Source organism: Spermophilus citellus (genome assembly GCF_964194105.1).
Source record: "Spermophilus citellus genome assembly, chromosome: 17".
Classification (NCBI taxonomy): domain Eukaryota; kingdom Metazoa; phylum Chordata; class Mammalia; order Rodentia; family Sciuridae; genus Spermophilus; species Spermophilus citellus.
The window spans coordinates 62,445,037-62,472,778 of record NC_138199.1 but is presented as its reverse complement, the minus strand read 5'-3'; the positions used below and the strand labels follow the sequence as shown (position 1 = coordinate 62,472,778).

Sequence of the window (27,742 nt, the reverse complement as noted above, 5' to 3'; positions counted from 1 at the left end):
TATGGGAAAAGACAACACTCAGAGAGAGGTGTGGAAGGGCGGCCCACCTCTGCATAAACTGTTGGAATATACAGTGACGGAGGACCAGGTAACTCCCCCACTGCGTACCTTAACACCCCCAAAGTCTTCAGAGCTCAGAATGCCTTGAAATAAAGGAGCAAATACTCTGGAAAAGCTGCCCTGGCTGAGATTTCCCTGAAAAGGCTAAAACGAAGGCTCTGCCATCAGCCCGTTTGCACTGCTAAATGTGTGGCCTCCAATCTGGATGCCAGCCGCAAGGCCACCTGGAGCAGGAAAGGCTGTCTCCGGCACAGCATCCGATTTGCTTTCTGGACAAAAAAGGGTTGAGATCTACTCCTCAACTGGTACTGGTTCTGGTGGGAGTGAAGATTTGAGCCTATTGGCAGCCCCCATCTCTGAGATAGAGAAAGTCGGGCCCTGCTGGAACGTCTGAGACCTTTGATCTCATGTAGGTCCCCTCTCATGTCCTCATTTCCTTGGTCTCCTTCCCCCTTTCCTGCTCGCCTTCCTTGGAGTCCTCCCCCAAGATGCAATTCTTCACCTCGTTCCTGCAACGGAACCGACTCACGCCCTGGAGCTCCCGGGCATCTTGGCCAGGCTCAGGCAGTGCCGTTCCAGGAAAACCACATGGTGTGACTAGCCGGCTCCTTGCCTCTGCGGCGCCACAGTGCTGCCCACTGGGCCAGGCCAGCTCTGCCAGGACACCTGGGAGAAGGCCATAGTTGACGTGACAGAAAGAGACTGGGAGAATGCTGTTCTCTGGAGAGCTGCCCTAATCTCCCATTCATGGATTCATTGAGCTGTCACTGAATGTCCAGGTGGCCCAGAGTTGGGCAGATTTAGACCTGCAAGTGATGGCTGGGCTCAGTGCCTGGCAGACAGTGCCCTTTGCCCAGGCCCACTGAGATGGGCCTCAGGGCATCTGCCACCCAGCAAAGTGCCTGGCACGTAGAGGTGACGCTTCATTTTTACTGAATTGAAATGAGCAGGAAGAAAGAAGGCTCTGCCATGTGTTCCGGCAGAACCAGTACTGTCCTGGTGCCAGAGGCAAATGGCAGGGCCTAGAGCCTTCCTCCCACCCCTTTAGAGACTTACAGGAGCACTCCCTTAGCTGCCACAGGGCAGATGGGAGCCCCCAACAGGGGGCTTCCAACAGGGTCTCTGGGAACTCCCAGTGCCTGTGAAGCTTGCAGGCGGGTAGGGCTCTGGGGAGACTCCAGTCATCCAGAAAGGCAGAGAGAAGTCAAGACAGTAGACACCAAGTGCCGCCCCAAGTTGCACTGGGCACTCGGGCCCTCATTCCCCCAGCTGCTCCTATGACCCCCGAGACCCCATGCTGGACTTCAGCTCTCTGCTTTCTTCTCTTCCCAGCAAGGGTCGGTAGGCATCCAAGGGGGCCTCTGCCCCAGATTGGCTCCCAGCAGCTGTCGAGTGATCCTTGAGTCGTGGACAATGACAGGGCACTTAATTCACAAAGGGAGCTGTTCTGGCCACAGGTTTGGAGAGCGAATCATTTCAGGGTGAAGTGGATTAGTTATTAAGGACCTCTGTTACATTTTGGATCTGAGTGTCCCTCAGAAGAGCTCATGTGACAGTGCAGGAATGTTCAGAAGTGAAATGACTATGGATTATGCAAGCCGCAAATTAAACCGCCTGTTAATAATTTGAATGGGTTACTAAGTGGTAACTGTAGGCAGGTGGGGCATGACTGGAGGAAGTAGGTCACGGGGCCCTTGGAGATTATATTTTATCCCTGTCGCTTCACATGCACTTGTTCACTCTCTCTCCACCCCCACCCTCTCTTACCTGGCTAACATGAACTGACAGCTTTCCTCTGCCAAGTTCTTCCAGCATAATGTTCTTGCTCACCTCAAGTCCAGAGAAATGGAGTCGGCTGACCATGGCCTGAATCTCTGAAACCTTGAGCCCCAAATAAAGATTTCCTCCTCTAGGTTGTCCTTGTCAGGTATTTTAGTCACCGTGATGAAAAACTAACAACATCCCAGTGGATTGAGACTCCTTCCCCAAATGATCAGGCCCCTGCCATGGGTCCTGTTGTTGCTGAGGCTGCAGAAAGGAGACAGCTAGAGGAGGGTCCCATGCACTTGGCCACAGCTTTGGCTCAGGAATGCAGCTCACAAGCCCTCCCTAGGGTCCCATCTTGGGTGATGCCTCTCACTCACCCTGCAGTCTGAGTGCTTCAGGATGCCCTGCCTCTCCAGCAGCTTATCTAAACCCCAGCAAGTGCAAGGGCATCCATGACCCCTCAGGCAAATCCTGTGCTCCTGTTTGCTCTGGTTTTCATAAAGAAACACTAGAAAGAGATGCAGGAAACCAGCAGGGCAGGAGGCTGTGGGCTGAATGGGGATGGGGTAGGAGGAAACTGCTTAATGTGTGTCTTTGTGGTTTTAGTTTTAGTTTTTTTTTTGTACCAGGGATTGAACTCAGGGGCACTCAATCACTAAACTGCATCCCCAGCCCTATTTTGTATTTTTATAGAGACAGGCTCTTACTGAGTTGCTTAGTGCCTCATTTTTGCTAAGGCTGGCTTTAAACTCCTGATCCTCCTGTCTCAGCCTCCCAAACTGCTGCTGGGATTACAGGCATGTGCCACAGTGCCCGACATCCTTTAGGTGTTGAACCATGTGACCACTGCCTATTCAGAAGAACAGAAACATGTTTAAGGAGTCATGAACAGAGTGCTGTTGCTCTCTCTCTCTCTCTCTCTCTCTCTCTCTCTCTCACACACACACACACACACACACACACACACTCTGCATTGGACCATTGTTATAGTCCTGAGCCAAACAAACCACCATCTCCATTTTCTGGTGCTTGGATTATTATAAGAACTTCCTCGTGTCTTCCTGCTTTCACTCCCCACCACCACCACCCTATTTCCTATTCATTGTCTAGTTCCCACATCCTCTCCAGACAGATTAGCCATTTGCACTGATTTCCCACCATACTTAAGAATGTCCACACTCTGGACCCCACCGGCCCAAGCTCCCTTGGGCCTAGCTGTCCTCTGGTCCTCTATGGCACCAGGGATCCCTGGCTCTGGGCCAGGCCCGCATGTTTGCGTTGCTCACTCCCCCACCTTGTTCAGGATCCTGAGTCTCACTCCCTCTGGGGGCTCCTCCTCCATACCAAGGCAAACCAGCTCCCCGCCCTTAGCTGCCTTTGCTGTTGCTCCTCACGGCTCCCCTTCTCTTGCTTCACTGCAGAATCTCCAGCTCATCCTCTGAATAAAAGGGTGGATGAGCGAAGGTCCTGCCAATCCACTCCCAGGCCTCTGGGTAGCTTTAGAGTCCAAAGTTCCTGAAGACAAAAAGGAAATTTCTAGCAGCTAGAAGGCAGGTATAGTGGCTGCCCTGGAAGGATGATGATGCAGAAGCCCCACCCAGGGCTGACCTGGGCACCTTGAGTGCTCCTCTCAGAGCCTCAGTCCAAAAATAACAGCAGCAGCTATGAAGCACTTACTGCATGTGCTCAAAGGCACTGCTCTGTTTGCAAGGATGATCTCACTTCATTCATAAGAATCCTTCCAACAGCCCTAGGAGGGGGGTCCTCTTCTCCCTACTTACACAGGGGAAACTATAAGCTATGTCGCCTGAGCTCGTGTTCTACTGGGCAGGGGTGGCCTATATTGTCACCCTCTCGTGCCCTGGAACAGAGAGGTTGAGCAGAAAGGTGATAGGAGTATCCCCATGAGCCCAGAGACAAAAGCAAAATGACAGGCTGCAGAAATGACACATGATTCAGGCTCCAAAAACTGACATTTATCTCTAAAAGGATGTGAGGAACAGGCTCGGCATGGGACAAGGCAGGGACCCTTATCTCTCAAGCCCCTGGAAGGTGTTGTGTTTGCTTTTCTTTTTTTCCTTTTTTAAAAACAATAATGGCACATTTAAAAAAATCAAGTACTACAGAAAAGGGACCATGTCTCCAAGTCCACGTTCACATTGTCCCTCGCTGTGGCAGTGGACTGACTCCACACTCCATCCTGGCTGAATTCCAAACTCTCAAAAAACCATGCAAGTTCACTCCAGGAGCCAGGGTGCTGTTCTCTTGGGGCCCACTAGAGGGAAGCACCTGGCATTGTCCCAGGTCTCCTGCTACTCCCAGGCCCCTAGGTCTCTAGCGATTCCCTCTTCTCTCTCCCAATCAGAGCCAGGAACAGGAGATGTTAGGGAACTTATTTTGGTCCCCACAGGGGACTCTTTCAGGGACCGAGCCCTCCCCCGACCGGCAGGAGATGACACCCCAACCTATCCCAGCTCCCCTTTGGGAGGATGGGGTGTCTCTCCCAGTCCTGTCTCCAGCCTCGCAGACACCACACTGGTGCCCTGGTTCTCAGGCCCGACCTACCCAGGACCCTCCTGCCACACCACGTGGCCATTCCAGCAGACACAAGAGTGACAGATATGCAGCCTCCTCAACTGGCCCCCACCAAGAGCAAGTGGGCTCCCAAACTGGGCCCTGGCTCAGAAGGAGGAGCTGGGTGAGAAGAGGAGAGAGAGCAGGGTGAAGGGTAAGGATAGCTCCAGGTGGCCAGGTGGGAGGAGAGAAGCAACCGGGAGCTGCCTGAGGGGACAGGGCAGGCTCCCTAGGTCTGCAACAGGGAGGGGGGCCTGGGGCGTGGATCAGCAGGCCTGGGCTGGGGAGTCTGGGGAGAAAGGCAGAAAGAGGCTCCTGTTGGCCCTCCCATCCTGCCTCTGGCTACTGTGGGGGCACAGCCCAGGTGACAAGACCACAGGCCCCCCAGAGATGAAAACATCACTCTGTACTCAGCTGGGTCTTAGTCCAGTCTTCTCAGGAGGGTAGGACCGCCCCCCCCAGCCCAGGTCCTGCCCAGTCCTGGCTCCCAACAGCAACTCCCAAGGGCCCCCTCCAGAGGCTAGCTGGACTGGTGACTAGTGGGGGCCTGCTGACCTGCGGCCCCAGGCTCCCCAGATCCAGCCCCTGGCCCTGCCCACGCCCTTGGCTCTAGTCTTGCTGTTCGTTCATTTCCATGTCAGACACCAGGATGTTCTTCTCTGTGGCCTCTCCTGGGCCTGAGCTGCTGCGACTGTAGCGGGCACCCTCGAAGGACCCACGTTCAACGCTCTGTCGCCGTCGGTAGAGGATGAGGGCCGCGGTCAGCAGGGCCAGGAGCAGCAGCACTGCCATAAGCACCACCACCAGGGCCGCCGGGTTCTCAGGGAGCGCTGCTGGGGTGGCATGGACATCAGGCCGGCAGCCCCGCCCGTCCTGGCAGGAAGGGGAAGAGCCACGGGGAGGACGCGTCCCAGCACTGCTGTCCACTCACCTGATGGGGAGAAGCTGCGCTCCTCCGCTGTGGCAAGAGGGGGTCTGGTTAATGCCGACATCGTGAGAGTTATAACAAAAGTTTCAGCAAACATTTTTGTAGAGCGCTTCCTAAGAACTACACACTTCACTAAGTCACTTCATCCTCGCCGGGACTGAAGTGAGGTAGGTACTGTTACCATTCCCATTCTATGTCTCAGGAAGTGGAGGCCACGGATCTCACTTCATTCAAAGAACTGGTCCCCCATCACAGAGCTGATCAGGGATGTGCCCTTAACCTCTACAAAGTGACAGGGGCTTGCTGTCTAATTTGGAAGGTAAGTCCTACATCTAGTCCTTCCTGCAGACTAATGTACCCCAAAGGAAGATCCCAGCTGCCCCTGGTCTGTTCATGCCCTCCCACCCACAGTGTTCCCTGAAAACTCAGGAGGGGCCCCTGGCGCCACCCCAAGACCAGCTTCATGGGGTTGCAAGGGACAGGACAGAACGTGAGACTGCCAGGAAGCTCACTCACCTCGAGGGAGCTTGCAGACAACACCCATGGTGATGTTGGTGCAGGCGCCAGGGCGCCACAGCCCACTGCTGCTCTGAATCCAGTAGCAGCTATTGTGGCTCAGCATGCTGGGACCCAGGCCAGGGGACCCCCAGTTGGAGTAGTTCACAGCCGTGTTGTCCTGCCAGACCAGCATGCCACCTATGGGAAAGAGGGCACTGAGGGGATGTGGGGGCAGGGAGGTAGGTGGCAAGGAAGTCCTGGGAGAGAGCAGGGGTCCTCCAACCACCCCTCCCCTCCCTCACCAGGGCTCTTGCAGAACAGGGCTTCTCCCTACACACCTTGAGCCCTGGCCCTCCCCAGCCCACCCACCTTTGGGGTTGAAGTTCATGCCCAGCCAGGCACCCCGACTCTGGCCCTCGAAACTCTGTAGGTGCTCCCAGACAAACACATTCTCCATCTCATCCAGAATGGACAGGACTGACCCTCCCGCTGTGCACAAGGGAGGCAAGCGTCAGAGCAGAAGGTCTCCCTAGGGTGGCAAAGTCCCCCAGACCGGCTTCTCTGGCAGCCTGAGTAAGGATGGTGTGAATTCCAGACTTTCGGGCGTGTGTGTCTGTGAGTCTGTCTCTGTCTCTCTCTCAGGAGACCATACTGTACATATGAGGTCACATAAGGTCTCTGTGTGTTAGAACGTGAGCGGGACCCCGGGGTTTGTGCTGCCTACAGGTAGAGCGCAGCGAAGGGACTCCACCGCAGAAGGTCTCTGCCGCTCGGCCGGTGGGCGCGGCTGCCGTCCCTACCTCTCTGGCAGCGCTGCAGCGCCTCCTTGTGGCCTAGCAGCAGCTCCATGTGGAAGGAGTAGCAGTGCTCCCTGAAGGGAATCCAGGCCGAGTCCGCCAGCCCCTGCGGGCAGCTGCCATGGTAGTTTATTCTTCCGGGCGGAGAGGGGCCTGCGGGGTGCAGGATTGAGGAAGTGGCCCAGCGTCCTCCCCGGGTCCTCCCATAACTCGCCCACGCACCTAGCCCAGCGGGTGACACTCACCCCTGCTAACCCCACACACGGCCCCCTGCAGCTTGGTGTCGCAGCTGGTGGTGCGCCAGGCCCCATCCACGTCCACGTAGGCGCAGCCGCCAGGCTGCTGGGGCTCCCCTTCCTGCCAGCCCACAAAGCTCAGAGGCTCCTCTGAGACCCAGGAGTACCTCCGGGAGCCCTGGGCACAGGCAGCCATGGGTGGAAAGAAGGGGACAGTCAGGGTGGGGCAGACAGGGCGGGGTGAGCAGGGACGGGGAGGGGAGGTCCAGGCGGCCGGTAGGTGGGCGGCCAGGGCGGGAGCGAGCGCTGGGAGCCCACCTCCTCACTGGCCAGCCCGATCCAGAGTGGGGTGCGCAGCCCTCGGGCAGCCTGCGTGAGGAAGGCCTGCGTGTAGGGGTCAGGTACGCGGGCCAGGCTGGCGTTGCGGCTCTCACACAGCAGGAGGGCGTCATGCCAGCGCAGCGGCTTCTGCAGCAGCCGGAAGGTGCCATTGAGGTAGGAGAGCTCAGCGCCCGGGGCAGGGGGCGACGCTGCTGGGGATGGGCTCAGGGAGAGGTCTACAGGGAGGGGGGCAGTGCTCAGGCTGGGCCCTGCCTCCCAAACCCCATTCCCAGGCGTAAGGCTGGTGACACAGACGTCAGGCAAAGGCCATGTCTCTACCAAGCATGGGGCTTGGCACAGATTAACCCTAGGTAAGTGTCAGCCCCTATTATTAGTAACACATGTTTTCTAACAAGTAGAGGAGAAAGCTAGGGCCTTCATCTACCCCTGATCAAGAAACCCAGGGCGGAGGGAACCCATGCTGGTAGCTGGCAGGTCCTGGAGCATAAGCCCTGATGCCAGGCATGTTGGCACATCACACAGCCTAGTGTCTGCCTGTCTCTAGTGATCCTCCCATGCCCCCAAACCTTCCTCCTGAGTTCCCCAGTGCATCCCGCCTCTCTGCCCATCTGCCTCCCAAGCACATATATGACTCTGGGGTCCCCTCCTGAGGTAGGGGACCATGTTTCATTCCTCCTGCCATGGCCCAAAGCAGTCAGACCAGTCCTGGAGTTTCCAAGTTCTCTGGTGACACATACCCGTGCCCTTCTGGCAGATGAAGCCATGTGTCTCTTCCGTGCAGCTCCGATCATCCCAGCGGCCAGTGAAATGGGCTGATGGGCTGTGCAGGACCACCGCACAGCTGGTCTGGGGGGGAAGGAGCTGCTCAGGGGAGTCCCAGCAGCTGCCCTGTCTAGTGCCACAGTCCCCAAAGGAATAGCAAGAGGCTAAGGGTAGACCCCCATGGCAAAGGCACCCCATGGATGAAGGCATGGGTACAAGAAGAGTGGAGGGGCCCCCTCACCGGTTTGTTGCCACTGGGAGCAGGACTGGGGCCAGAGGGCTCCCCTGGTGCCCAGTTGGCATACAGCAGAGGCTCCTGCTCCACCCACTGGAAGTCCCTCTGTGAGGCATGGAGGCCAATCCAAAGGTCAAAGTTCACATTGGGCAGGCTGGCTGTGATGAATGCTACAGTCCCCAGAAGAGAGTTGTGAGTGACAGCAGCAGCTCCTGCTTGCTCCCTCTAGCCACTTGGGAGGACTGTATTTGAGGACACCAGGGCCTCCCTGTGAGCTGGCCCTACCTTGCTCTAAGGGGTTTGCAATGGTGACCAGCTGGGCTTCTTGCTGTTCACAGGAGAACTGCGCCTCTGACCACTTCACCCGGTCCTGGGGGTCCTGGCCCTGGATTCGGAAACACTGTGGAGCAGAGCAGGGCTGTGATGTCCAGCTCCACCTTCCTGTACCAAAAACCCAGAAACCCCCACTGTGCACCCATCAGTAGCAGGTCCAGGAGCTTTGAAGTTGTGAGACAACAATGTCAGACCAGGACATCTGGGTCTCCAGGAGCAAGGACCCCACGCTCCAACCTGGCAAAGCAGATTCACACATGTGTGCCCATCCTTTGGGGGGTTTTTTAAATGGGAGGACTTCTTTGGGCCACCAAGCTCTCTCCTGCCCTGATGTCAGAGCATGGGCCAAGCACCAGGAAGATGGAGACAAGATCCATCTTGCTTTCTGCTACACAGCTTTCTGAATGCTGTCTGATATCCATTATCTTTCTCTTTGAGCTTAAATGATCATCCCCAGAATATTTTCATCTGTATTTTTGAATGGTCTTTGCTAAGTCTGTTGACTTTACATGTTTTTCCCACCTTTATTAGTTCCATAAGGTCAAAAGAACCCCCTATGGAAACTTTATATTGAGTGAAGAAATGGATGATTTTCAGTAATTTCCTGCTCTGAGATGGTGTGATGGGGGAAGAATGGGTATAAAGAAGCTTTGGAGAAACAAAGACAGGAATGGGGATGGGGTGAGAGGAGGTGAAAGTCAGAGGCCAGCTCTGACTTTACCTTTCTGGCTTCGATGTACTCTTCTGTATAGTAGGAATGAAAGTCCATCTTTTGGGGTCATCTGTAGGATTAACAATAGCTGAGCACGACAGAGTAGGCCAGTGAGTTCCCTCACCGATACCAATTAGCTCTAGCACCAACTTATTGATGTGGATGATGGATTTGGGATAGAAAATAGTAAAGCCCCCTGGGGATATAGGGCAGTGGTAGAGTGCTTGCGTGCTTGCTCCCAGCACGGAAAAAAGAATAGAAATTATATACCCAGAAATATGGCAAGAGGTTTGTTGTTGTTATTGTTTAGGTTTGTCACCAAGTTTGTGGATTTTTATTTCACAGAAGTAGTTTAGAGTTGTCCTCAGGCCCTACTTAAATAACAAGTAGAATTAATTATAATATTAGAAGCAGCAAGGTCACAACAGCATAAGCAAGAAGTAACGGGGCAGGGGCTGGGGCTGTAGCTCAGTGGCGGAGCACTTGCCTAGCATGTGTGAGGCCCTGGGTTCAATCCTCAGCACCACATAAAGATAAATAAGTAAAATAAAGGTATTGTGTCCACCTACAACTAAAAAAATAAAATAAAAAAAGAAGTAACAGGGCAAGTATATTAATTAGGATATTAGTACATTAAACAGTAGAGTCCCATCCCAGCAGCCCTGCAGCCCTGCTCCCCAGGAGCTGAGAGCTAGTGGGAAAAGCAGACTCAAAAGGCTTTATATACCCAGATGCTAAGGAGATACAAAGAAAGACACACAACTAGGAAAGCAAGGAGCCTGGGGGTATGGTGAAGGAGCCAATAAGCTTGCATACTTGGAAAGTTTCCTATGAGGTAGGAGAGTGACTGGCTTTAATATAATGATGCTGACAAATTAAGAAAGGGACTGATTACAAATATAAAATGTATTCATTTTAATTATTAGGTGGAAGAAGCCATTGAGAATAAGTTTCCAGAAAAATCTGATGACGTTGAGAGAATGCCCAAAATATGATACTCAGAAATAAAAGTAAGATGTGAAATTGCATTATTTACTATGATCTTAATTCCATGGTAAAAGGCAAGAAGGAGAGTAATAAATACTGATAGTGGTGACCTCTGGAGAGCATGGGTGAGTTTGGTTTTATTTCTTCTGCATTTTCCAAAGTTTTAATAATACATGTCTTATTTTTTCTTTTCTTTTTTTGTACAGATAAAATAGGGTTGGTAGTCTCTTAAATCTTCTAAGGAGGGTAAGGACTAAGGACACTAAGGCTGGCTGCATTCTGATGTGTAACAAGGATTTAGGGATTTTATTATCTAAAATTAGCTAATCTAATCCTCACAATAGGGCTAAGTGGTCTTAAAATGTCCTGCAAAGAAGCCATGGCCAGAAGTTAATTCGGATGCAATGATGCCCACATACAACAAAGAGATGATGAACTTCTCTTCCTGGTATAAACTCTTGCATGGGAGGGGAATACTAGGGATTGAATCCAGAGTCACTCTACCACTGAACTACACCCCCAGCCCTTTTTTATTTGTTATTGTGAGACAAGGTCTTACTAAGTTGCCCAGGATGACCTCAAACTTGAGATCCTCCTGCCTCAGCCTCCCAAGTCACTGGGATTATAGGCATACACCACTACACCCAGCTTCCTGGTATAAATACTTCGAAATTCTAAAAAAAAAAAATTGAAGGTCAAATCAGGTCTAATAAATCAGATGCAAAAGGAACCACTCTGAGGAAGATACATCTTGGAGGGAGCATTTTGAAAACATGGTTAGAAACACACTCCTTTTGATTAATTTTATTGCCCCAAACTGTTGTATCTGCACACTCGAAACATTCAGGAAGAAGAGACTTCCAAAAATGTTATTTTTCAAAAAAATCTTCTGACATTTTTTAACCCTCTTGATCAGGTCTTCTGATTCATTTTTGAGGCAGATGGGAAGAGAAAAATTTACTATGTAACTTTAAAACAAAACCTTTGTTTAGTGGGTAGACATCACAAAGGATCAAATTAAGATTCTTAAAAAATAATGAAATAACAGAAAGACAAGTACCACATGTTTTATTCACATGTGGAATGTAAAAAAGTTGTTCTCATAGAAATTAAGAGTAGGAAGGGGGTTACCAGAGGCTGAGGGAATAGGAAAGAGGGAGAGATGGGGAAAGGCTGCCCAGTGGGTAGTAGTTATAATTGGAAAGAAGCTAGAAGTTCTGGGGTGCTTTTGCACTGTAGGGTGACTATAGCTATAATATGCTCCATATTCCAAAAAGCTAAAAGAAAGGATTTTGAATGTTCTCACCACAAAGAAATATTAAATGTTTGAGGAGACAGATATGTTTACCCTGATTTAAACATTACATATTGTATAATGTACTAAAACATCACATGGTACCCCATAAATATGGATCATTTTTGTTTTTATATATCTGTTAAAAAGTAAAGTTTAAAAATTATGACATCGATTTTCTGTTGCAGAGAAAAAATAATGAAATATATGCAATCACATGGTTCTTATTAAAATAATTTTAACTATTTAAAAAAGTTTTTTTAGATGTAGATGGACACAATACCTTTTTTTTTTTTTTTTTTTTTGGTGGTGCTGAGAATTGAACCCAGCACCACATCACATGTGCTAGGCAAGTGCTCTACCATTGAGCTACAATCCCAGCCCCAGATTATTTAACTTAATAATTATTATATTTGACCATTTGTGTGAGTTCAATTCATACCATTAATCATTTTTAATTTTAAAATATTATTTTTAAAATTTTTAGCTGATGCTTCAAATTCTTTTGTTCTTTTACCACATATAACATTAGTCACATCGGTGTAGAAGTAAATACGTATCTTATGGACACCCATGCACCTATGCAGAAATAAAATGTTTGGGTATGTATGTTCAATATTTTGTTTTACTAATAAAAGGGTTTATTATCAAAAAGTATGGCAATTGGGGCTGGGGATGTGGCTCAAGCGGTAGCGCGCTCGCCTGGCATGCGTGCGGCCCGGGTTCGATCCTCAGCACCACATACCAACAAAGATGTTGTGTCCACCGAGAACTAAAAAATAAATATTAAAAAATTCTCTCTCTCTCTCTCTCCTCTCTCACTCTCTCTTTAAAAAAAAAAAAAAAAAGTATGGCAATCACTGATCTAGAAAATTCACTGAAGACTTTGGACAACCTCAATTCCTGGTAGAATGACTACACTGTCATTTTCCAAGGAGGTTAGCCCTGGCACTGGGGACAAGTAAAAGACAGGAAGGTGGGTATAGGCAGACACTATGATTCCCATGAGTGCCCTCTCCCCACCTCCTACCTTGTTGAGGAACTGGTTCCAGCCAGAGGGGCAGCCCCCCTGGGCTGCAGGGAGGAGGTCAGGGGGCTGTGTCTCTCTGGTGCTGTTGCTGCGCTTGCAGATGTAGGGCAAGGCTGTCAAGCACTTCTGGTCCCCCCAGTCCTCTGTGAAAGGGGAGGGAAGGTGGTCACCCACAGGGCAGGGCACATCATGGCTGGCAGTACTCTCTGCCGCATGCCATGAGAGGACGGACGCTGGGGCTGGGGCTCAGGGGCTATGTCCAGCTCTGAACTCAAGTCCTCTGGCATGAGGGTCATGGAGACGGGACCAACCCTCTCTGGGTCTAGCCCTTCTTGGATATGGGTACAAAGAGAATAAGAAGAGACTGATGGCCTCTGCTCACCTTACCACCCCCAACATTGACCCTCTCCACGCTGATGGCACCCTCTGTGTCCCCCACCCCGTCACCCTCACCTCGGCTGGCTGTCATGTACACGCACTTCTTGTCCTTGCCAATGGGCCGAGGTTTGCCTGGTGCCCAGGAGATGAAGTTTATAATGGAGCCATCTGACCACCTGCAACAGCACAGAATGGAGTGACTCCAGCACTGACCAGGGCTCAACCTCCCTTGTGTGCAGCACATGGCAGTAAGAGAAAGGGGAGTGGGCTCAGAGCTACAGAGCTCGTGCAGCCATGGATCCACCGGGTAAGGTCCAGCCCTCCCCAGCAATCCTTTCTCTAAGAAGCCTGAAAACCTGGGAATGGGGGATCCAAGAGCAAAGATGTGCTCAGATTCCCATGGACTCCCGGTCCTTCTGCTTCAAGCCACTGATGCATGGTGGGCACTGAATATACTGTCCCCTCTAAGCATCATATGTTCTGCCCACGTCCTGAGAGGCTTCGTTCATGATGAACAACCCCAGACATAATAGGAGCTGCCATTATTTAGGCCCAATCTGTGCTAACTGCGGTTACAATGACTTCCCTTTATTATTTCAAATTCTCACAAGAATCCTAGAAGGCAGGCCTCATTATTCCCACTTGCAAGATGAGAAAAACAAGGCCGGAGAAAGGCCACACAGCCAGCAAGGAGCGCTGGATTCTAACGCAGGTCTGTTTCTGTGTGCGGGCAGCCTCCCCACCTCTAGCCTGGAGATGCGGCTGTTCATCCACGCATGCGCCCCTTCTCCCACCTGAAGCGCCCGTCGCCCTCGGAGGTGTGCAGGCCGATCCACCAGTGCTGCTCCTGGCCCCGGGAGAACTGGGGGAGCGGGAAGGGCGGGTGAGGGCTGGCCGCCTCCCTACCCTCAATCCCTGACCTGCCTTCTCCAGGCCCACAGCCCGGGGAACCCACGGCCTCTCAAGCCCACCTTCTGCAGGGTGTGTCCCAGGAAGTCCAGCTCAGCCTGGCTATGCACCGAGGTCAGGTCGGCCTGGAACCACGTGCAGATGCGCTGCGCCTGCGCCCACGTGGAGTGATGCTCGAAGAACTTGTACTCCGCGTCTTGGAAGCGCAGCCATTCCCGCCGGCCTGTGGAGCGGCGCAGCGGGTGGAAGTAAGGGTGCGACAGCCCCCCAAGCCCCGGATGTGCATCGCGGGGTGGGCAGAGCCAGGGCAGGCCGCCCCCCACCTCCCCAGGCACAGTGGCTGAGCACAATGGGCCCGGTTCCAGACCCTGCGCTTTCCCTCCCTCCCTCCCTCCCTCCCTCCCTTCAGTGGCTACAGGGCTGCGGTGTCCAACCCCGGTCAACTCAGTCCTCTTTCCACTGGAACCCTGCATCCCCTTGGTTTTGTTCCTGGCCACGGTGGACTGGGGTAGACTGGGGTCTCACCTTGAGGGCTGATGTCCGGATCTCGCACGTCCACGCCTACAGAACAAGGACAAAAAGGCTGCAGGGGAAGGAGACCCTCCCCAGCATCCTGGCCCCGCGCCCCTCCCTCTGGTCTGCGTCCCACGGTGCCACCCGACCCAACCTCTAGGGATCTTGCAGATCCAGTCGAGCTGCGTCTCGCACTGCATGGCCACCCACTGCAGGGAGGCCAGGTCCAGCACTGCACAGCCCCGGATGTCATCGTCGTCGTGCCGGCTCCGGTCGAAATTGTGGTAAGAAAACTGGAGGGAAGCAGGATGAGGGAAGAGGGATGTAAGGCACGAGGCGCAGGCCACCCCATCCCCAGGACAGGGGGACACCGTAAGGCCTGGCCTGAATTAGGAACTCCCAACCTGGCCTGGGTGTCCCCTCTCAAACCATTTTCTTTCTTTCTTTCTTTTATTTTATTTTATTTATTTATTTTTGTTGTTGTTTGTTTGTTTTTGTTTCCTTTTTGTTTCCTGGGGATTAAACTCAGGGGCACTTACCCACTGAGCCACCTCCCCAGGCTTTTTTTTTTTTTTAATTTATTTTGAGATAGGGTCTAACTAAGTTGCTTAGGGCCTCACTAAATTACAGAGGCTGGCTTTGAATTCACGATCCTCCTGCCTCAGCCTCCTGAGCCGCTGAGAGTAAAGGCGGGTGCCACCCTATCCAGCTCGCTTACCTTTTTACCCGACAGCTCTCAGCTCTCTGGAAGCTCTACTTCTAGGAAACCCCATCCATTCCAGGCTTGGCCCTGCCCCACCAGACTCCACCCACAAACCAGCCCCACCCACCTTCTGGTCCAGCGCCTCTGCCAGTCCACCTTACCCCTAGGCCATCGCTCCAACGCCAACTCTGACCCCCTCCAGGGTCCCGACGGTTCAGGCCAATCCAAAACCAGTGCTGCTCATGGATCTCAGGCTCTGATTCACTTCAGCAGAACCCAGGGCGGGGCAGAAGAGAGGAGAGGTGAGGGAGGTGAGAGCTGCAGGCATCTCAACATAACACCTGACCACTCTCGTCTGTGACCTGGGGCAGTCCCCAATGCCTGAGCCTTTCCACCTGAACTTCACACTGGCCCACCTAAGCACTCTTTTGGAAGGGTCATGGGGGTGGGGGGGAGGGGTGTTCTTGTTTTGTCTTAGAAAAGTCTCCCTGGAGATAAGGACAGCTGGACCAGGCTCCCAGCTCAAGGCTCAGTGGCCTGGCTCCCCTTCCCTTGGCTTTCCCTACTCATCGAAGTTCTGGGTGTTTTTACTTTAGGCAGGTTAGGAAGCTGTCTGGCATGTAGCAGCAACCTGAGACTCTGGAGCTAAATAACCTGGACTCAAATCCTAATTCACCCATGGACCAGCTCTGTGACCTTGGCAAATAACCTCACCTCTCAACCAGGGTCATTGGAAAACGTGAGCTATTATAATTACTAGTCAAATTCTTGATGATTGCTGAGAGAAAATATCCCTGGAATTAAGACTCATTGGGATTTTTCCTGATCTAAGGGATGACAAGTCTATGTGACAGAATATAGTAGTTGGAGCCCACAGACCAGAGATGGAGTCCTGGAAGGATCCCCAAGGGCAGAGCTGCAGCCTTTTTTCTCCCACTGGGATGGTTTTGTGTTTTTTGTTTTGTTTTATTTTGACCAAGGATGCTTAACCAATGAGCCACATCCCCAGACCTTTTTAAAAACTTTTTTATTTTGAGATAGGGACTCACTAAGTTTCTTAGGGCCTCTCTTAAGTTGCTGAGGCTGGCTTCAAACTTGCAATCTTCCTGCCTCAGTCTCCTGAGTTGCTGGGAGTTCAGGTGTGTGACACAGTGCCCCAGCTCAGGATGGTTTATCATGGAGTGGTATTATGGGATGGTGTAAGGCAGAGGTGAAATGCTTAACTTGAGTCAGGTTGTAGGCTTATAATGGAAAGTCTGCATTTGAGAGGGTGTTGCTCGCTCCATGAGGCTTGTGAGCACATGGAGTCTCCTATGAATGAATGGATCACACCAGTGTGTTTGCCCAGGTCTCCAGGGGACCATGACTATTTCAGAGGGACAGGATGGTCCTGGCACTAGTGGAAGATACACAGTTATTCCAAGCCCTCAGACAGGCTGTGGCCACCTTCACTCTGTCCACCCTGCCTCTTGCCCCACACAGCCGAGAGTCAGTCAGCAGCCATGGCTGCTCCCGCACATATACAGGCAGCCCCCTGTCCCAGGCTCAGTACCCAAAGATCTTGTTGAGCATGTTGGCTACAAAGTGCTCTTCCTCATAGCTGGCCAGGCTCAGCAGCTGGGCCCCCAACTCCTGGCAGGCCCCTTGGGCCTGGATCCAGCTCTTCTTGTCCTGCAGCCGCTCTGAGCTGAACACCTGCAAGAGCAGAGGCCAGCTGTCTAATGGGTCTCCACTGGCACCTCTCCAGGTGACAACTGCCACCCTCCACGTGGCAGCAAGAATGCAAAGTGCTTTGGCTTCGCTGGACTAAGGACAATCCTGCCCATCAGAGAACAAGCCCCAGGGGAAGGTGTCCAGCTCAGTCAGCTCCTGGAGAGAGCAGCTGTGCCCTGTCCCCTGACCAGTGGGACGACCTGGACTCTAATCCCAGCAGATCCACAGCTTGCTGTAGGCAAGTTCCTTCCTCTCTCTGGACTTCAGTTTCTGCATGTAATAAAAGACCTTGGACTCCATCAGTGGCTCCCAAACTTGGCATATTACCATGCCCCAGCCAGACCTACTCAATCCAAATCTCCATGGCGACAGCCTGGATTTTTATTTTATTGTTTTGTAGTGCTAGAGCTCAAACTCAAGCCCACGCATGCGAAGTTAGATTTTTCTCAGGTTCTCCGGGTAATTCTGAAATAATTCTGTTCCCACATGTGGGAACCTCTGACATTGATGATCTCTACGGTTCCTTCAATTCCTCAAATGTTTACTGAGCATCTACTATTTGCCAGGCCTCAGATTCCACTGGTGAGAGTTTCATCAGAAATTACTGCTATCTGCAGTGTGGTGTCTCTGGATGGTGGCTGCTCGCCCAGGCTCCCCACGTAAGCTGCCCCTTTGCTTTTTTCTATACCCCACCATGCCAACAAGCTGCCCTACCTTGTAGCAGTACCGGAGTTTGGGGTCCGAGGCCCAACCCTGAGGACAGGAGCCAGTAAGGCTGGGTGTGGGGTCTGGCCCTGGCAGCTCTGGTGTCACTGGTGTGCCCAGGCTCTGTCGGCAGATGTAGCGAGCCCGGAACGTAGTGCAGTTCTTCACCTCCCATAGTCCCATGGCGCTGCCCGTGGCCAAGGCCACGCAGCCCCCACGGCTGTACCCTGATGAAGGGAGAGAGAACCACAGACTGAGGAGGACTCACTTTCTTGCAGGGTACCCCTGCAGTCCCGACTGGGAGCATGCTTGGCCATCTCTACAAAGACAAGCTCTGTAGAGTCCGAGCCCAGGTGGGAGGAAGGAATGAGGCAGAGTCCTAGTTCTTTGCTTATTTACTGTGAGATCTTGGGTATGTTGTTTAACCTTTCTGAGCCTCTCTCATTATCTACCTCATTAGGTTATGGAAAGGGTTCAAAAAGCTAATGTGAGCCATGTGCAGTGGCCCACACCTGTAATCCCAGCAGCTCGGGAAGCTGAGACAGGAGGATGGAGAGTTCAAAGCCAGCCTTCGCAATGGTAAGGCGCTAAGGAACTCAGTGAGACCCTGTCTCTAATAAAATACAAAATTGGGCTGGGGATGTGGCTCAGTGGTTGAGTGCCCCTAAGTTCAGTCCCCAGTATGCACCCCCCCAAAAAAATCTAATGTGAAATGGTAATGATGCTAATGTCTATCCAGTGCATTGTATTGTGCTCACTATTCTGTGCATTTTACATATATCGTCCCTTTCCATGTGTTAGCACTTTACATATATTTAAGGCTCATGCAGACTCTTATGAGGAAGGCATCCCATTTGACAGGTGAGGACACTGGGACTCAGAGGATGCACAGTCAGTAAACAGATTGCCTCCAGGGCCTGCCTGACCAACAGGCCACACTGGACAAATGGTCACTACCCTGGGAAGCCCTTGAGCACAGACCTAGCAGGGCAAGTCCACCACGGCCTCCCAGCTCCCCCAAGGCCAGTCAAAGAAGGAGGCTGTCAGTACCATGGGGTGGGGCTCACCAGGCTGGTCCCTGTTCCAGTGGGTGTACATGACTTCGTCCCCACTGAGCCAGCGGAAGGAGCCAGTGCTGTTGAGGTCCTGCAGGGCTGTCCAGAAGTACTCGCCCTCCCAGTTGTAGATGAGGCTGCTGATGAAGGCCTGCTCGAACCTTTGGGAGGCAGCCTGGTCATGGCAGGGAGTCTATCCCCACTCCCTGGCCACAGGCCAGTCACCCTGCTCTAGGAGCTCGGGGGATGTGCCTGGACAGTAACTTGCTCAGGGAAGTGAGAAACCTGGGGGCTCACGGAGTAACCGAGTTCCCTCTTCTACCATCCACACCTCTTGCCTTGCTGAGAAGGAAGGAGAGAAAATCAGACACAGCCAAGGTCTGTCTTCCTTGGGCATCCTGCCCACGCTTGTGCCTGCCCCTGCCCTGCCCACGCTGAGGTTGCCTAACAAATGACTCTTTCTTGTGATAAGATTTCAAAAAGAACTAGGAGCCCATTGAGTCTCAAAGGACTCCAAGTCCCTCTGGGCATGGTGGCAGGACACTACTCTGTTTGTGGGAGGGGCTACATTACACAGGACATGGGAAAGAGTAGGTCTTGACCCCTCCTGTACCTGTTAGTGATGGTGACCAGCTGAGAGCCATGGTCAGTGCACAGGCGCCGGGCCTCACTGTAGGTCACTTGGTCCTCTCCCAGCCAGTAGCAGGATGGGCTGTGCCATGTCCAACCCTGGCTCAAGAGAGAGGACAGAAGAGGGGCGTCTTTGGAGAGGATGATGTTCCATCTTTGCCAAAAAATCCTGGGGCAGGGGATGCCATCAGGGGCATTGCTGGATATGCACAGGATAGAGGTGACAGATTTGACCCCCATGCCTATGCTGTGTTTTGCACCTGGTCACTCTCCCCTCTCCCACCACTACTCACAACTGTCAGACCAGGCTAGAAGCAAGGTCCCCGTGTGGCTGACGGACCCGACCCACGGCCTGGCTCAGAGAGATAAGAGGCATCTAAACCAAGAGGCACGGGGTGGGAGTGGGGGGTGCAGGGGTAAACTGCTGATTGGCTGGGAAACCAGAGAAGAAAAGCTGGGGAGAGACGCCAGCTTGCAGAGAAGGTTGAGCAGTCGTCAGGGCCTACAGATGGGGAGGAAGCGCCTGGCAGGAGGAGACCCTTAGAGACCAGCAGAGCCAAGGCAGAAGAGAAGCAGGTGTGGTATGTCTAAGTGTCCATCAGAGGGGATACAAAGTCCCCTGGCCAGGCTGAGTGTTAATCACAGCCACTCAGCACCCTCCACACACATACCAGGCGGGCCTTGGTGCCAGGTGGTTCTTGGTGCCAGGCGGTTAGCAATTCCTCACCATCCCCTACCTCCACTCCACCCAACCCAGGACAAAGCCCCTGTCCCCACGCTGAGCACACTGACCCCAGGCTCCTCCGCTAGCCCCTGTCTGCTCTCTCCTTTCTCCCCAACTGATCATGCCCACTGGCATTTCCTGCTCCTCTCCTGGGGGAGGGTCTGGATTGGGTAGGGGGGACTGTGGTAAGGGGCTTAACCCAAAGGAAAACACAACAGGAGCCAGACCAGCAGGGAGGGGCTGCTGGGAGGAGCGAAAGGCCACAAAGTATCCTTTATAAAGAGAGCCCCTGCCAGGTTGGGGGGAGAGGGGTGGGGGAGCTGGGAGGCCTGGAGGAGAGAAATGGGTGGTGACTCACTCTCCCTCTTCCGCCAGCTCACTGCCCTGTCCCTCACTCACCTTTTATTCCTTAATCCTCTCCTTCCCTCTCTGAACTTCTGGAAGCCCAATAGGGCTGGGAGCACAGGAGGGAAAGGCACATCCCACTCCCCCAGAGGAGACAGAGAGGCACTCGCTGTGCCAGACAGAGGCCTGTGCCAGTGAGGCAGAGGGGGAGGAGGCCTGGGCCACAGAACCTCTGCCCACCATGACTGGGCCAGGCTTGGGGGGTCACCCACCCCTACTTCTTTGTTCTCTGCTGCCCTAGGAAGTGGCTTCCCCAAGGAGAGGGGCTCAGGGCTGGGGCTGGGGACTTCTGCTTCCTTCTCGCTGCTCTCCCCTGTCTCACCCCATTCAGCTCTTTCAGGAGGAGGCCCAGGAAAGGGACACCAAGGAGGCGGGGTGCTGGGTGAGGCTGCAGGACTCCCGCCACCCTGCCTCTCCTGGGAGCCCCTCTGGCTGGCTGGCCCCACCCAGGGCAGCTCCAGAAACACCCTCACCTTCCGGCAGCCATGATCCTCCTCAGCAGCCCCCTGGCTCAGCTGACCTGCCTTCTTGCAGATGGATGGCAAGGACTGGTTACAGGGACTGTCATTCCAGCGACCTTCCTGGGGACACACAGTGAGAGAGAATCTCAGTCCCCTCCCCCTAAGTCTCCCTAAACCTTCTGGAAACCTGGTTTCTAGAAGTGGCCCTGCCTCTGACTTGCGTGATTCTCAGCAGTTGGCCTGACTTCTCTGTGTCTCAGGCCTTTCCCTGCAGAGGGCACAGTTGGCTCACCAGGCCTCTCGAGTACAGGGGAGCACAGTTGGTGAGAAGATGCCCTGAGACTTGACCAAGCACTGTCTAAATGGGAATTGGTGTTCTGTGAAATTATTTATGCCTCATTTTATAAACACTGATAACAAGCTGGCTAAGATTGTGAGAGCAACTAACAGCAAGGTAGACAGGACTCCCAAGGTATACAGTAGTCCCCCTTATCCCCAGGGATAGCTCCAAGACCTTCCCAGTGGATGCTATATATCCTCTGTTTTTATACCTATGATAAAGTTTAACCTACGAAATAGGCACAGAAAGAGACTATCAGCAACAACCAAGAGTGGAACAATTATAAAACACACTGTAATAAACGTTATTTAAAGTTCATGAAGTAGTTTGAAATTTTCCACTTCTTTTTGGACTATGGATGACCTCAAGTAATGGAAATCCTGAAAAGTGACCCCGCTGCTGAGGGAGTGACTGCTGGAGAACCAGGCAGATCAGGGGCCATGTGTCCAGAACCAAGCCTCAGCTGGGGAAGCTGAAGAAGCCTCTACAAATGTCTGAGCCCTGCCCGGTTCCCACAGCCTCTCAGGCAGCAGCATGTCTGCTGTTAAGCCCCATCCCAAGGGCACAAGTGACTGTGTGTCCTAGCATCCAGATAATGCCCGGCACAAAGGAGACACTCAATAAATAACTGTTTTTAAATTTTTAAACAGCATCCCCCCCCAGGACAATGGCTCTGCTGTTGCAGTCCCTGGCACTGTTAGCAGTATCTGAAACAGAGTGTCCTGTCAGTCCCAGGGATGGGTAACCTGTCCCTGTGGCTTTGTTCCCTTTTAAAGGGTCTCTGCTTGATACTTTACATCAATTCCTTCACCTAGGCACACCCTGTCTAAGTCAAAACCACAGCAGACAGTCACAACCCCATAATTTCTTGAGAAGACAGGACCCTGGGCTGAATAAGACCAATCCCTGAGGTCAAGGGTTGGCAGCCTTCACATCATGTGGGTTCTGATGCCACCTGCTGGTGGGGAGGAACAGCTGGCAGGAGGCCAAGTGTGGGCCAGGCAACAGTGCCTAAGGCTACAGGAGAATTAACAACGCCTTTAATCCTCCAAAGGACCAGCGAGTAACTTGCCCTAAGTGACATGGCTAGCAAGGGATGGAGGTGGAATTCAAACCCTGGAAGTGTCTCATTTGAAAGGAGAGTAGGATGTCCTTCAGCTGGTGTGGGAGACCAACCTTACACGTGACAGAGTCACACTCCACGGCTGGGTGCTGAGGCGCTCAGTTGCAGAAATGTGGCAGAGCTTTCCCCACCCTTCTTGGGTGGGAGGGTCGGTGTCTCGTGCATGGGTGTGTCTTGCTACAGCCCCATGGGTGAAGCTATGCTCACCTGTTCCTTTGTTATTACAGGGGTTATATTACAAGGGATTATATTTAACCCCTTGCCCCATTTAGGATAGAATCTTCCATGGAAGTGCCTTGTGTGTCCCCTTCTCTTACTGTGCCCTTGGGTGTGGCCTACCCAGGTGTCAGTCAACCTGCTGACAGTGGACATCATGAAGATAGACTCAGCCCCCTGAAACCTGACCCCTTGCCTCATTTGAATAGCTTCTCCTCAATAAAAGGGGTCATCGAGTGCTCTCTCTCTCTCTCTTTCTGTGGACCCTTAAGGTCAGAGGAGCCGTCACAACGACCCCAAAGAAAAGGTATTTGTGTCTCTTGTGTGGTTATTTCGTGCAGCCCAGTTAGCCCAGTTTAACTGGAGTGACCCCTGAGCCTTTTAGTCGCGAGAACAGAAATCCAGCAAACTGGGGTACCACCAGGGTGGATTCTGTGGCCCTGTGATGGGGAAGGAGGATCTCACCGGCCCCCAGATGGTAACACAGTCCTCCAGACTGTCCCGGAAGTTGTTGGGCTCAAAAGGGTGCCAGTGGGTGAAGCTCACAAGGCTCCCGTCGGACCACTCAAAATTCATCTGTAGTTTCAAATCGTTGAGGCCGATCCACAGCTCCTCCACCTCTGGGGGTGCAGCAGGAGAGGAGAGGAGAGGAGAGAGGACACTGAGAGACCAGCCTCAGCCACCATCAGAGACAGGACAGGATGGATAGCGCAGAGGCCCTGCCCTCTACCCTGGGCATGTGGCCGGACAACCCCTCACCTTGCTTGATCTGCTTGGTGATGAACTCGAGCTCAGCCATGCTGTGGATGCTGAGCAGGTCGCCGCCACCCCGCAGACATGCCTTCTTGGATTCCTGCCAGCTGCGCTTCTCAGACTGCAGACGGTAGCAGTGGCCCTGGAAGGGCTGCCAGCTGGGCTCACATTCCACCTTCACATTGGCCCACCTGTCTGCGGAGACCCACAAGGCCACTGCTCAGAGACCCAGCCACCCAGTCTGGGTACCAACACCACTGGGTATCAACCCAGGCAGAGCCTCCAAGTGGCTTCCTTCCCAAATCTATCTCAGATCTGCTTTCCACGACCAGAACAGGCTTGGAGATGCTGAAGACAAAACCCTCCGAGGCTGCTGGATACCCAGGGTGGAGATCAAAGTGTTGGTGCAGACCCCACCCAGGACTATATAGCGCCTCTGGCTGTGGCTCTCAGCAAGAGATGGGCATGCAGTCAAGACAAACCAGCCCCCTGAGCCTCAGTCCCCTCCTCTGTAAATGAGGTTTTCTGCTGAGAGTCGAATTTAGCTTGTGACCATTTTGCTTAATAAATGGAACTGCCATTATTCTCACAAATAACATTCATTGAGTGCAGCTCTGTGTTGGCCTAGGCAGTCTTGGAGGAAGACAGTAGAGAAAGAGCCTTGAGTCAGTAGTGGTGTAAGGGGACAGATGAGACTGGTGGGAATATGAGGTTAAGAGAATAATTCTATAAAATGGACCCACTGTGCTGACCCCTCCCCCCACAGATGCTTTGCCAAAAAGCAATCCACCTACAGCACACATGGCCTAAGTGACAGGATACATCAGGTTCCTCCACAAAATGAGGCAAGGGCAAATGTCGAGCAGTCTGAGTAGGTAAGAGAAAGGATGAGACTAGTATCAAAGAGAGAACAACAGGTTGTTAACCTCCCCAGTCTTGCTCCTGAGCACTCTGGGTTGCTAACAATTAACCTCCATGGGAAAGAAGGAGAGACAATAATTAAAGAAAGGGGTTCTGGGGTCTATAAAAGAGCAAGACACAACCCTTACACAATTCTGACGCCCCTTTTCTTTGGAGAAGTCTGACTCTGTTCCTTTATTAAATAAAACTTGCTTTCTACATTTTCCTCAACATTTCTCGGGTATTTACTCTTCAACACCCAGGAACAAGGACCCTTCCTGATCTCCAGATCAGCGGGACCCAGTCCTGCCCACCAGCAGTCCAAGGTCTGGTGGGTGAGTGCATAGTCACTGCAAATTGGCTGCATCTCCTGATCAGGATTCCCCCGGCCCCTCCCACACCCCAACTCCTCTCCCTGTACCCCAGGACCCTCTTTTGCCCCGACTTTGGTAGATTCCGAGTAGCCCTTTAGGGATTGGGGTCCGAGGGCAACTAAGGCCAACAAGCCCTCACTTGGGTCTTGGCAGAAGAAAAAGGAACTTCACCAAACCACCCACAGTGTCAGGCTCAGGCAGGATTCCGCCTGGCCAGGCAGGAAGGCGTGTACCCACTGGAAGTATGGCCCTAGACTGGGATTCTGGGACTAGCTCCATCCCCACCGACCGCCCCGGCTCCAGCCATACCTTTTGCTGGAGACTGGGCAAAGTGGGTGGGCCGAGAGCTGGAGCGGGCTCGCTCCTTGGCTCAGGAGCTGTCATTCATCTCTTGTTAGTCAATGAGTTAAGACCCGAGGCTGCGGCCCTAGACAGAACTGATTTTCAGTGGCTGATCAGACCAGAGGGAACCTCAGAGAGGCAGGAAGGGAACTCAGGAAAAGGGGTTGCTGGGGCCATGTGGACGCTTTCGGGGCACGGTGGCGCCTGCCTCTGAAATGGCACGTCTTACGTAATGAGACCCAGAAAGCAGAACCCACTCGAACAACTACTTAGAAGTATGCCTTGTTCAGAGAGCTGGGGTGAGGGGGAAAATCTGAGACCACCGACATCTGCAGGCTGGAGGAGGACTCGCCTTTGAGGCCATGTAGGAAAGACCCAGGGGACAGAGCCTGCATCCTGGAAGACCTGGGGTTAGTGCCTGACTCAGGTTTCCTCCAGCAAGAGGTGGGCACACCCAGGCTGGGGTTGTGGCTCAGTGGTAGAGTGCTTGCTTCACCTGTGTGAGGCACTGGGTTCAATTCTCAGCACCACATACAAACAAATGAATAAAATAAAGGTCCTTAACTAAAAAAAAATATTAAGGAGAAAATAAAGAGGTGGGCACCCTAGATGCTGCTCCTCCTGACCCTCTGGGCAAGGCATGACTGATAGTCCTGAATTAATCTTTGAAAAGACTTTCATGGTCCAGAGCAGTAGTTTGGCTTTTTGTTTTCTATGGGTTTGTGAATTTCTTTCTTTTTTTCTAGTTTTGCCATGTTCCTCGTGAAAATCCCCCCCTTATCAACCCCACGGCTAGCTGGACAGGGGGCAGTAGCCCCTTCAGCCTACATAATAAACTCACCACTACCTACAGAAATGCTTCTTGGTGTCTTACTCATGGGGTGCATTCCTTCTCAATTTGCATGTGAGGACTCCGCCTCTCAGAGACAAGGCTGCTTGTTCAGGCCACACACTGCTAAGGGGCAGAGTCCCCAAAGCAGGCACTGCCTGTCACCCCAAACTCTCCCATCAGGCCCCTGGAGATATCTCAATGAATCACAAATGTGAGCTAGAAGATTCTCCCTGGCTTAAAACCCTGCAAAAGCTGCCCACAGCCCACCTGGCCCCACCCAGACTTTGCCCAGCAGCAGCAGCCAAGCTCCTTCAAGGACTGGCTGCAATCTGCCTTTCTAAACTTCTCATTGTTGTGCCCATAAGCTACTGCTACCTAACCACACCTGCACATGAGTCACCTAGGATCTTATTAAGTTCAGGTTCAGATTCAATTTTTTTTTTTTGTGGGGGGTATTAGGATTGACCCCAAGGATGCTTTACACATTCACAGGCCTTTTTATTTTTTATTTTAAGACAGGTTCTCTCTAAGTTAGTTGCTGAGGGCCTTGCTAAGTTGCTTTGTGATCCTCCTGACCCAGCCTCCAGAGTGGCTGGGATTACAGGCATGAGCCACCATGCCTGCTTCTGATTCAGGTAACCAGGTGCAGGGCCTGCGGTCTGCATTTCTAAACAGCTCCCAGGTGATGCTACTACGCTGCTGGTCTGAGGACCACACTCTAAGAAAAGTCTACTCCCCCAACCAAACTGCGTGACTCCCCATGCCTTAGAGCCACCAGGTGTGCGTCCGGGCTGCCATACCTTTGCACAGGTGGTTCCCTCTGTCAGAAATGCCCTTCTCTCAATCTTGTATGGCCTTTTAAACTTACATTCAAATGTCACTTCCACAAAACCTTAAATCTCAGAACCTTAATTAGCTTCTTCTCCAGCACTTCTTATACATCTTTCTATAAAAGCTCATAACTCAGAATATTGTAACAGGGTGTAAAGATGTCTGTCACCTTCAGCAGACTGTGGACTCCGACAGGGCACTCTCTTTCAGCACTTAACACAGTTCCCATCCAATGTTCCCCAAATGAATTCATGGCACATCCCAGTTTGTTCAGACTTTAGCGGAACAACCGAAGGACAACCGGGAGGAAGAGCAAGAGGAGAGGCGGGGCCAGCTGGGCCAAGGCCCTGTGGCTCACCTGGCGGGGTGGGCTCGGCCGTGGCGTTGGGCTTCTTCTTGCACACATAGGGCAACGCGATGCTGCAGTCGCGGTTCTGCCAGCCACCCGAGGACTCGGTGCGGATCACCCCACAGTTTTCCTCACTTGGGTTGTCTGGCTGATCTGTGGGGCGGGCAGGGCGCCAGCACCCCAGGAGGGAGAAGCTCACACCGTGGCCCCAGGAACCTTCCTTAGAGCTTTCTGCTTTTCTTCACTCCCTGGGAAGCCTGAGCCAGCTGGAGTTCAGTCCCCGACTCTGGTTCCACCACAGGGTCCTCATGCTTTTTAACCTGGGCCCACATCATCCTGAACCCCCACCCAGCAAAGCATAACAGCCCCAGCCCTGGCATCCCTGGTTAGGCCACGGGTGCACTGGGCAGCCGTGAGTGAGGCCAAAATCTGATCCATCCACCAAGCCCTAGGACCTGGGGCAGAGCTGGACCATCTGAGGTAGAGGCATTCACTCCTAATTCACACCAAGGCACATCAAGGACCAGTGAGGCCTGGTCCAGGAGGGGGTAAAATCTGTGCTTCTTCTCCCCCCACTGTTTGCCTGGAATAGTATAAAAGGAAGCCAAGTGCCTGTGGTGTCCCTGTGCCCCCAACCCCACGCCTCACCACTCTCCCAGTTGAGGTACTTGAGGGGCGAGTTGTCCGACCACTGCCAGCCCCCGCTGGTGTCCAGATCATTAAGGCCAATCCACAGCGTGGAGCTATAACCAGTGAGGAGCCCTGGGAACAAGAGAGGCACTGAGAAAGGGGAACCCCACCTCCAGTCCTCCACATCCCTCCACTTGCCCTGTCTCCACAAACAGCATCCTTACCCCCACACAAGCAGAAAGGGCACAGGGCCCTTCACAGGGGAGCAGGTCTCAGGCTACTGGCACCCTCTCCCCATCCC

At 52.8% G+C, this 27,742-nt stretch overlaps 1 protein-coding gene across 2 annotated transcripts in view; it reads right to left on the bottom strand.

The window, feature by feature from the left end:
- Window positions 1-2,759: 2,759 nt before the first annotated feature.
- Window positions 2,760-27,742, bottom strand: part of MRC2 (mannose receptor C-type 2) — a 57,905-nt gene continuing 32,922 nt past the window's right edge. The window contains exons 5-30 of one of the 2 annotated variants that reach the window (XM_081270908.1): window positions 27,460-27,573; window positions 26,821-26,964; window positions 23,190-23,378; window positions 22,896-23,050; window positions 20,764-20,871; window positions 19,145-19,260; window positions 18,544-18,692; window positions 17,486-17,703; window positions 16,611-16,753; window positions 15,220-15,322; window positions 14,510-14,648; window positions 14,368-14,403; window positions 13,905-14,065; window positions 13,728-13,795; window positions 13,009-13,109; window positions 12,556-12,698; window positions 8,485-8,599; window positions 8,206-8,369; window positions 7,940-8,048; window positions 7,179-7,417; window positions 6,870-7,038; window positions 6,628-6,777; window positions 6,197-6,316; window positions 5,846-6,025; window positions 5,333-5,359; window positions 2,760-5,234 (exon numbers count right to left, since the gene is read on the bottom strand). In XM_081270908.1, coding sequence (XP_081127034.1) covers window positions 5,011-5,234; window positions 5,333-5,359; window positions 5,846-6,025; window positions 6,197-6,316; window positions 6,628-6,777; window positions 6,870-7,038; window positions 7,179-7,417; window positions 7,940-8,048; window positions 8,206-8,369; window positions 8,485-8,599; window positions 12,556-12,698; window positions 13,009-13,109; window positions 13,728-13,795; window positions 13,905-14,065; window positions 14,368-14,403; window positions 14,510-14,648; window positions 15,220-15,322; window positions 16,611-16,753; window positions 17,486-17,703; window positions 18,544-18,692; window positions 19,145-19,260; window positions 20,764-20,871; window positions 22,896-23,050; window positions 23,190-23,378; window positions 26,821-26,964; window positions 27,460-27,573 — 3,584 coding nt within the window. In that variant the 3' untranslated portion in view covers window positions 2,760-5,010. The remainder of the gene's footprint in view (window positions 5,235-5,332; window positions 5,360-5,845; window positions 6,026-6,196; window positions 6,317-6,627; window positions 6,778-6,869; window positions 7,039-7,178; window positions 7,418-7,939; window positions 8,049-8,205; window positions 8,370-8,484; window positions 8,600-12,555; window positions 12,699-13,008; window positions 13,110-13,727; window positions 13,796-13,904; window positions 14,066-14,367; window positions 14,404-14,509; window positions 14,649-15,219; window positions 15,323-16,610; window positions 16,754-17,485; window positions 17,704-18,543; window positions 18,693-19,144; window positions 19,261-20,763; window positions 20,872-22,895; window positions 23,051-23,189; window positions 23,379-26,820; window positions 26,965-27,459; window positions 27,574-27,742) is intronic. The other variant, XM_081270909.1, reaches the window with a different exon arrangement.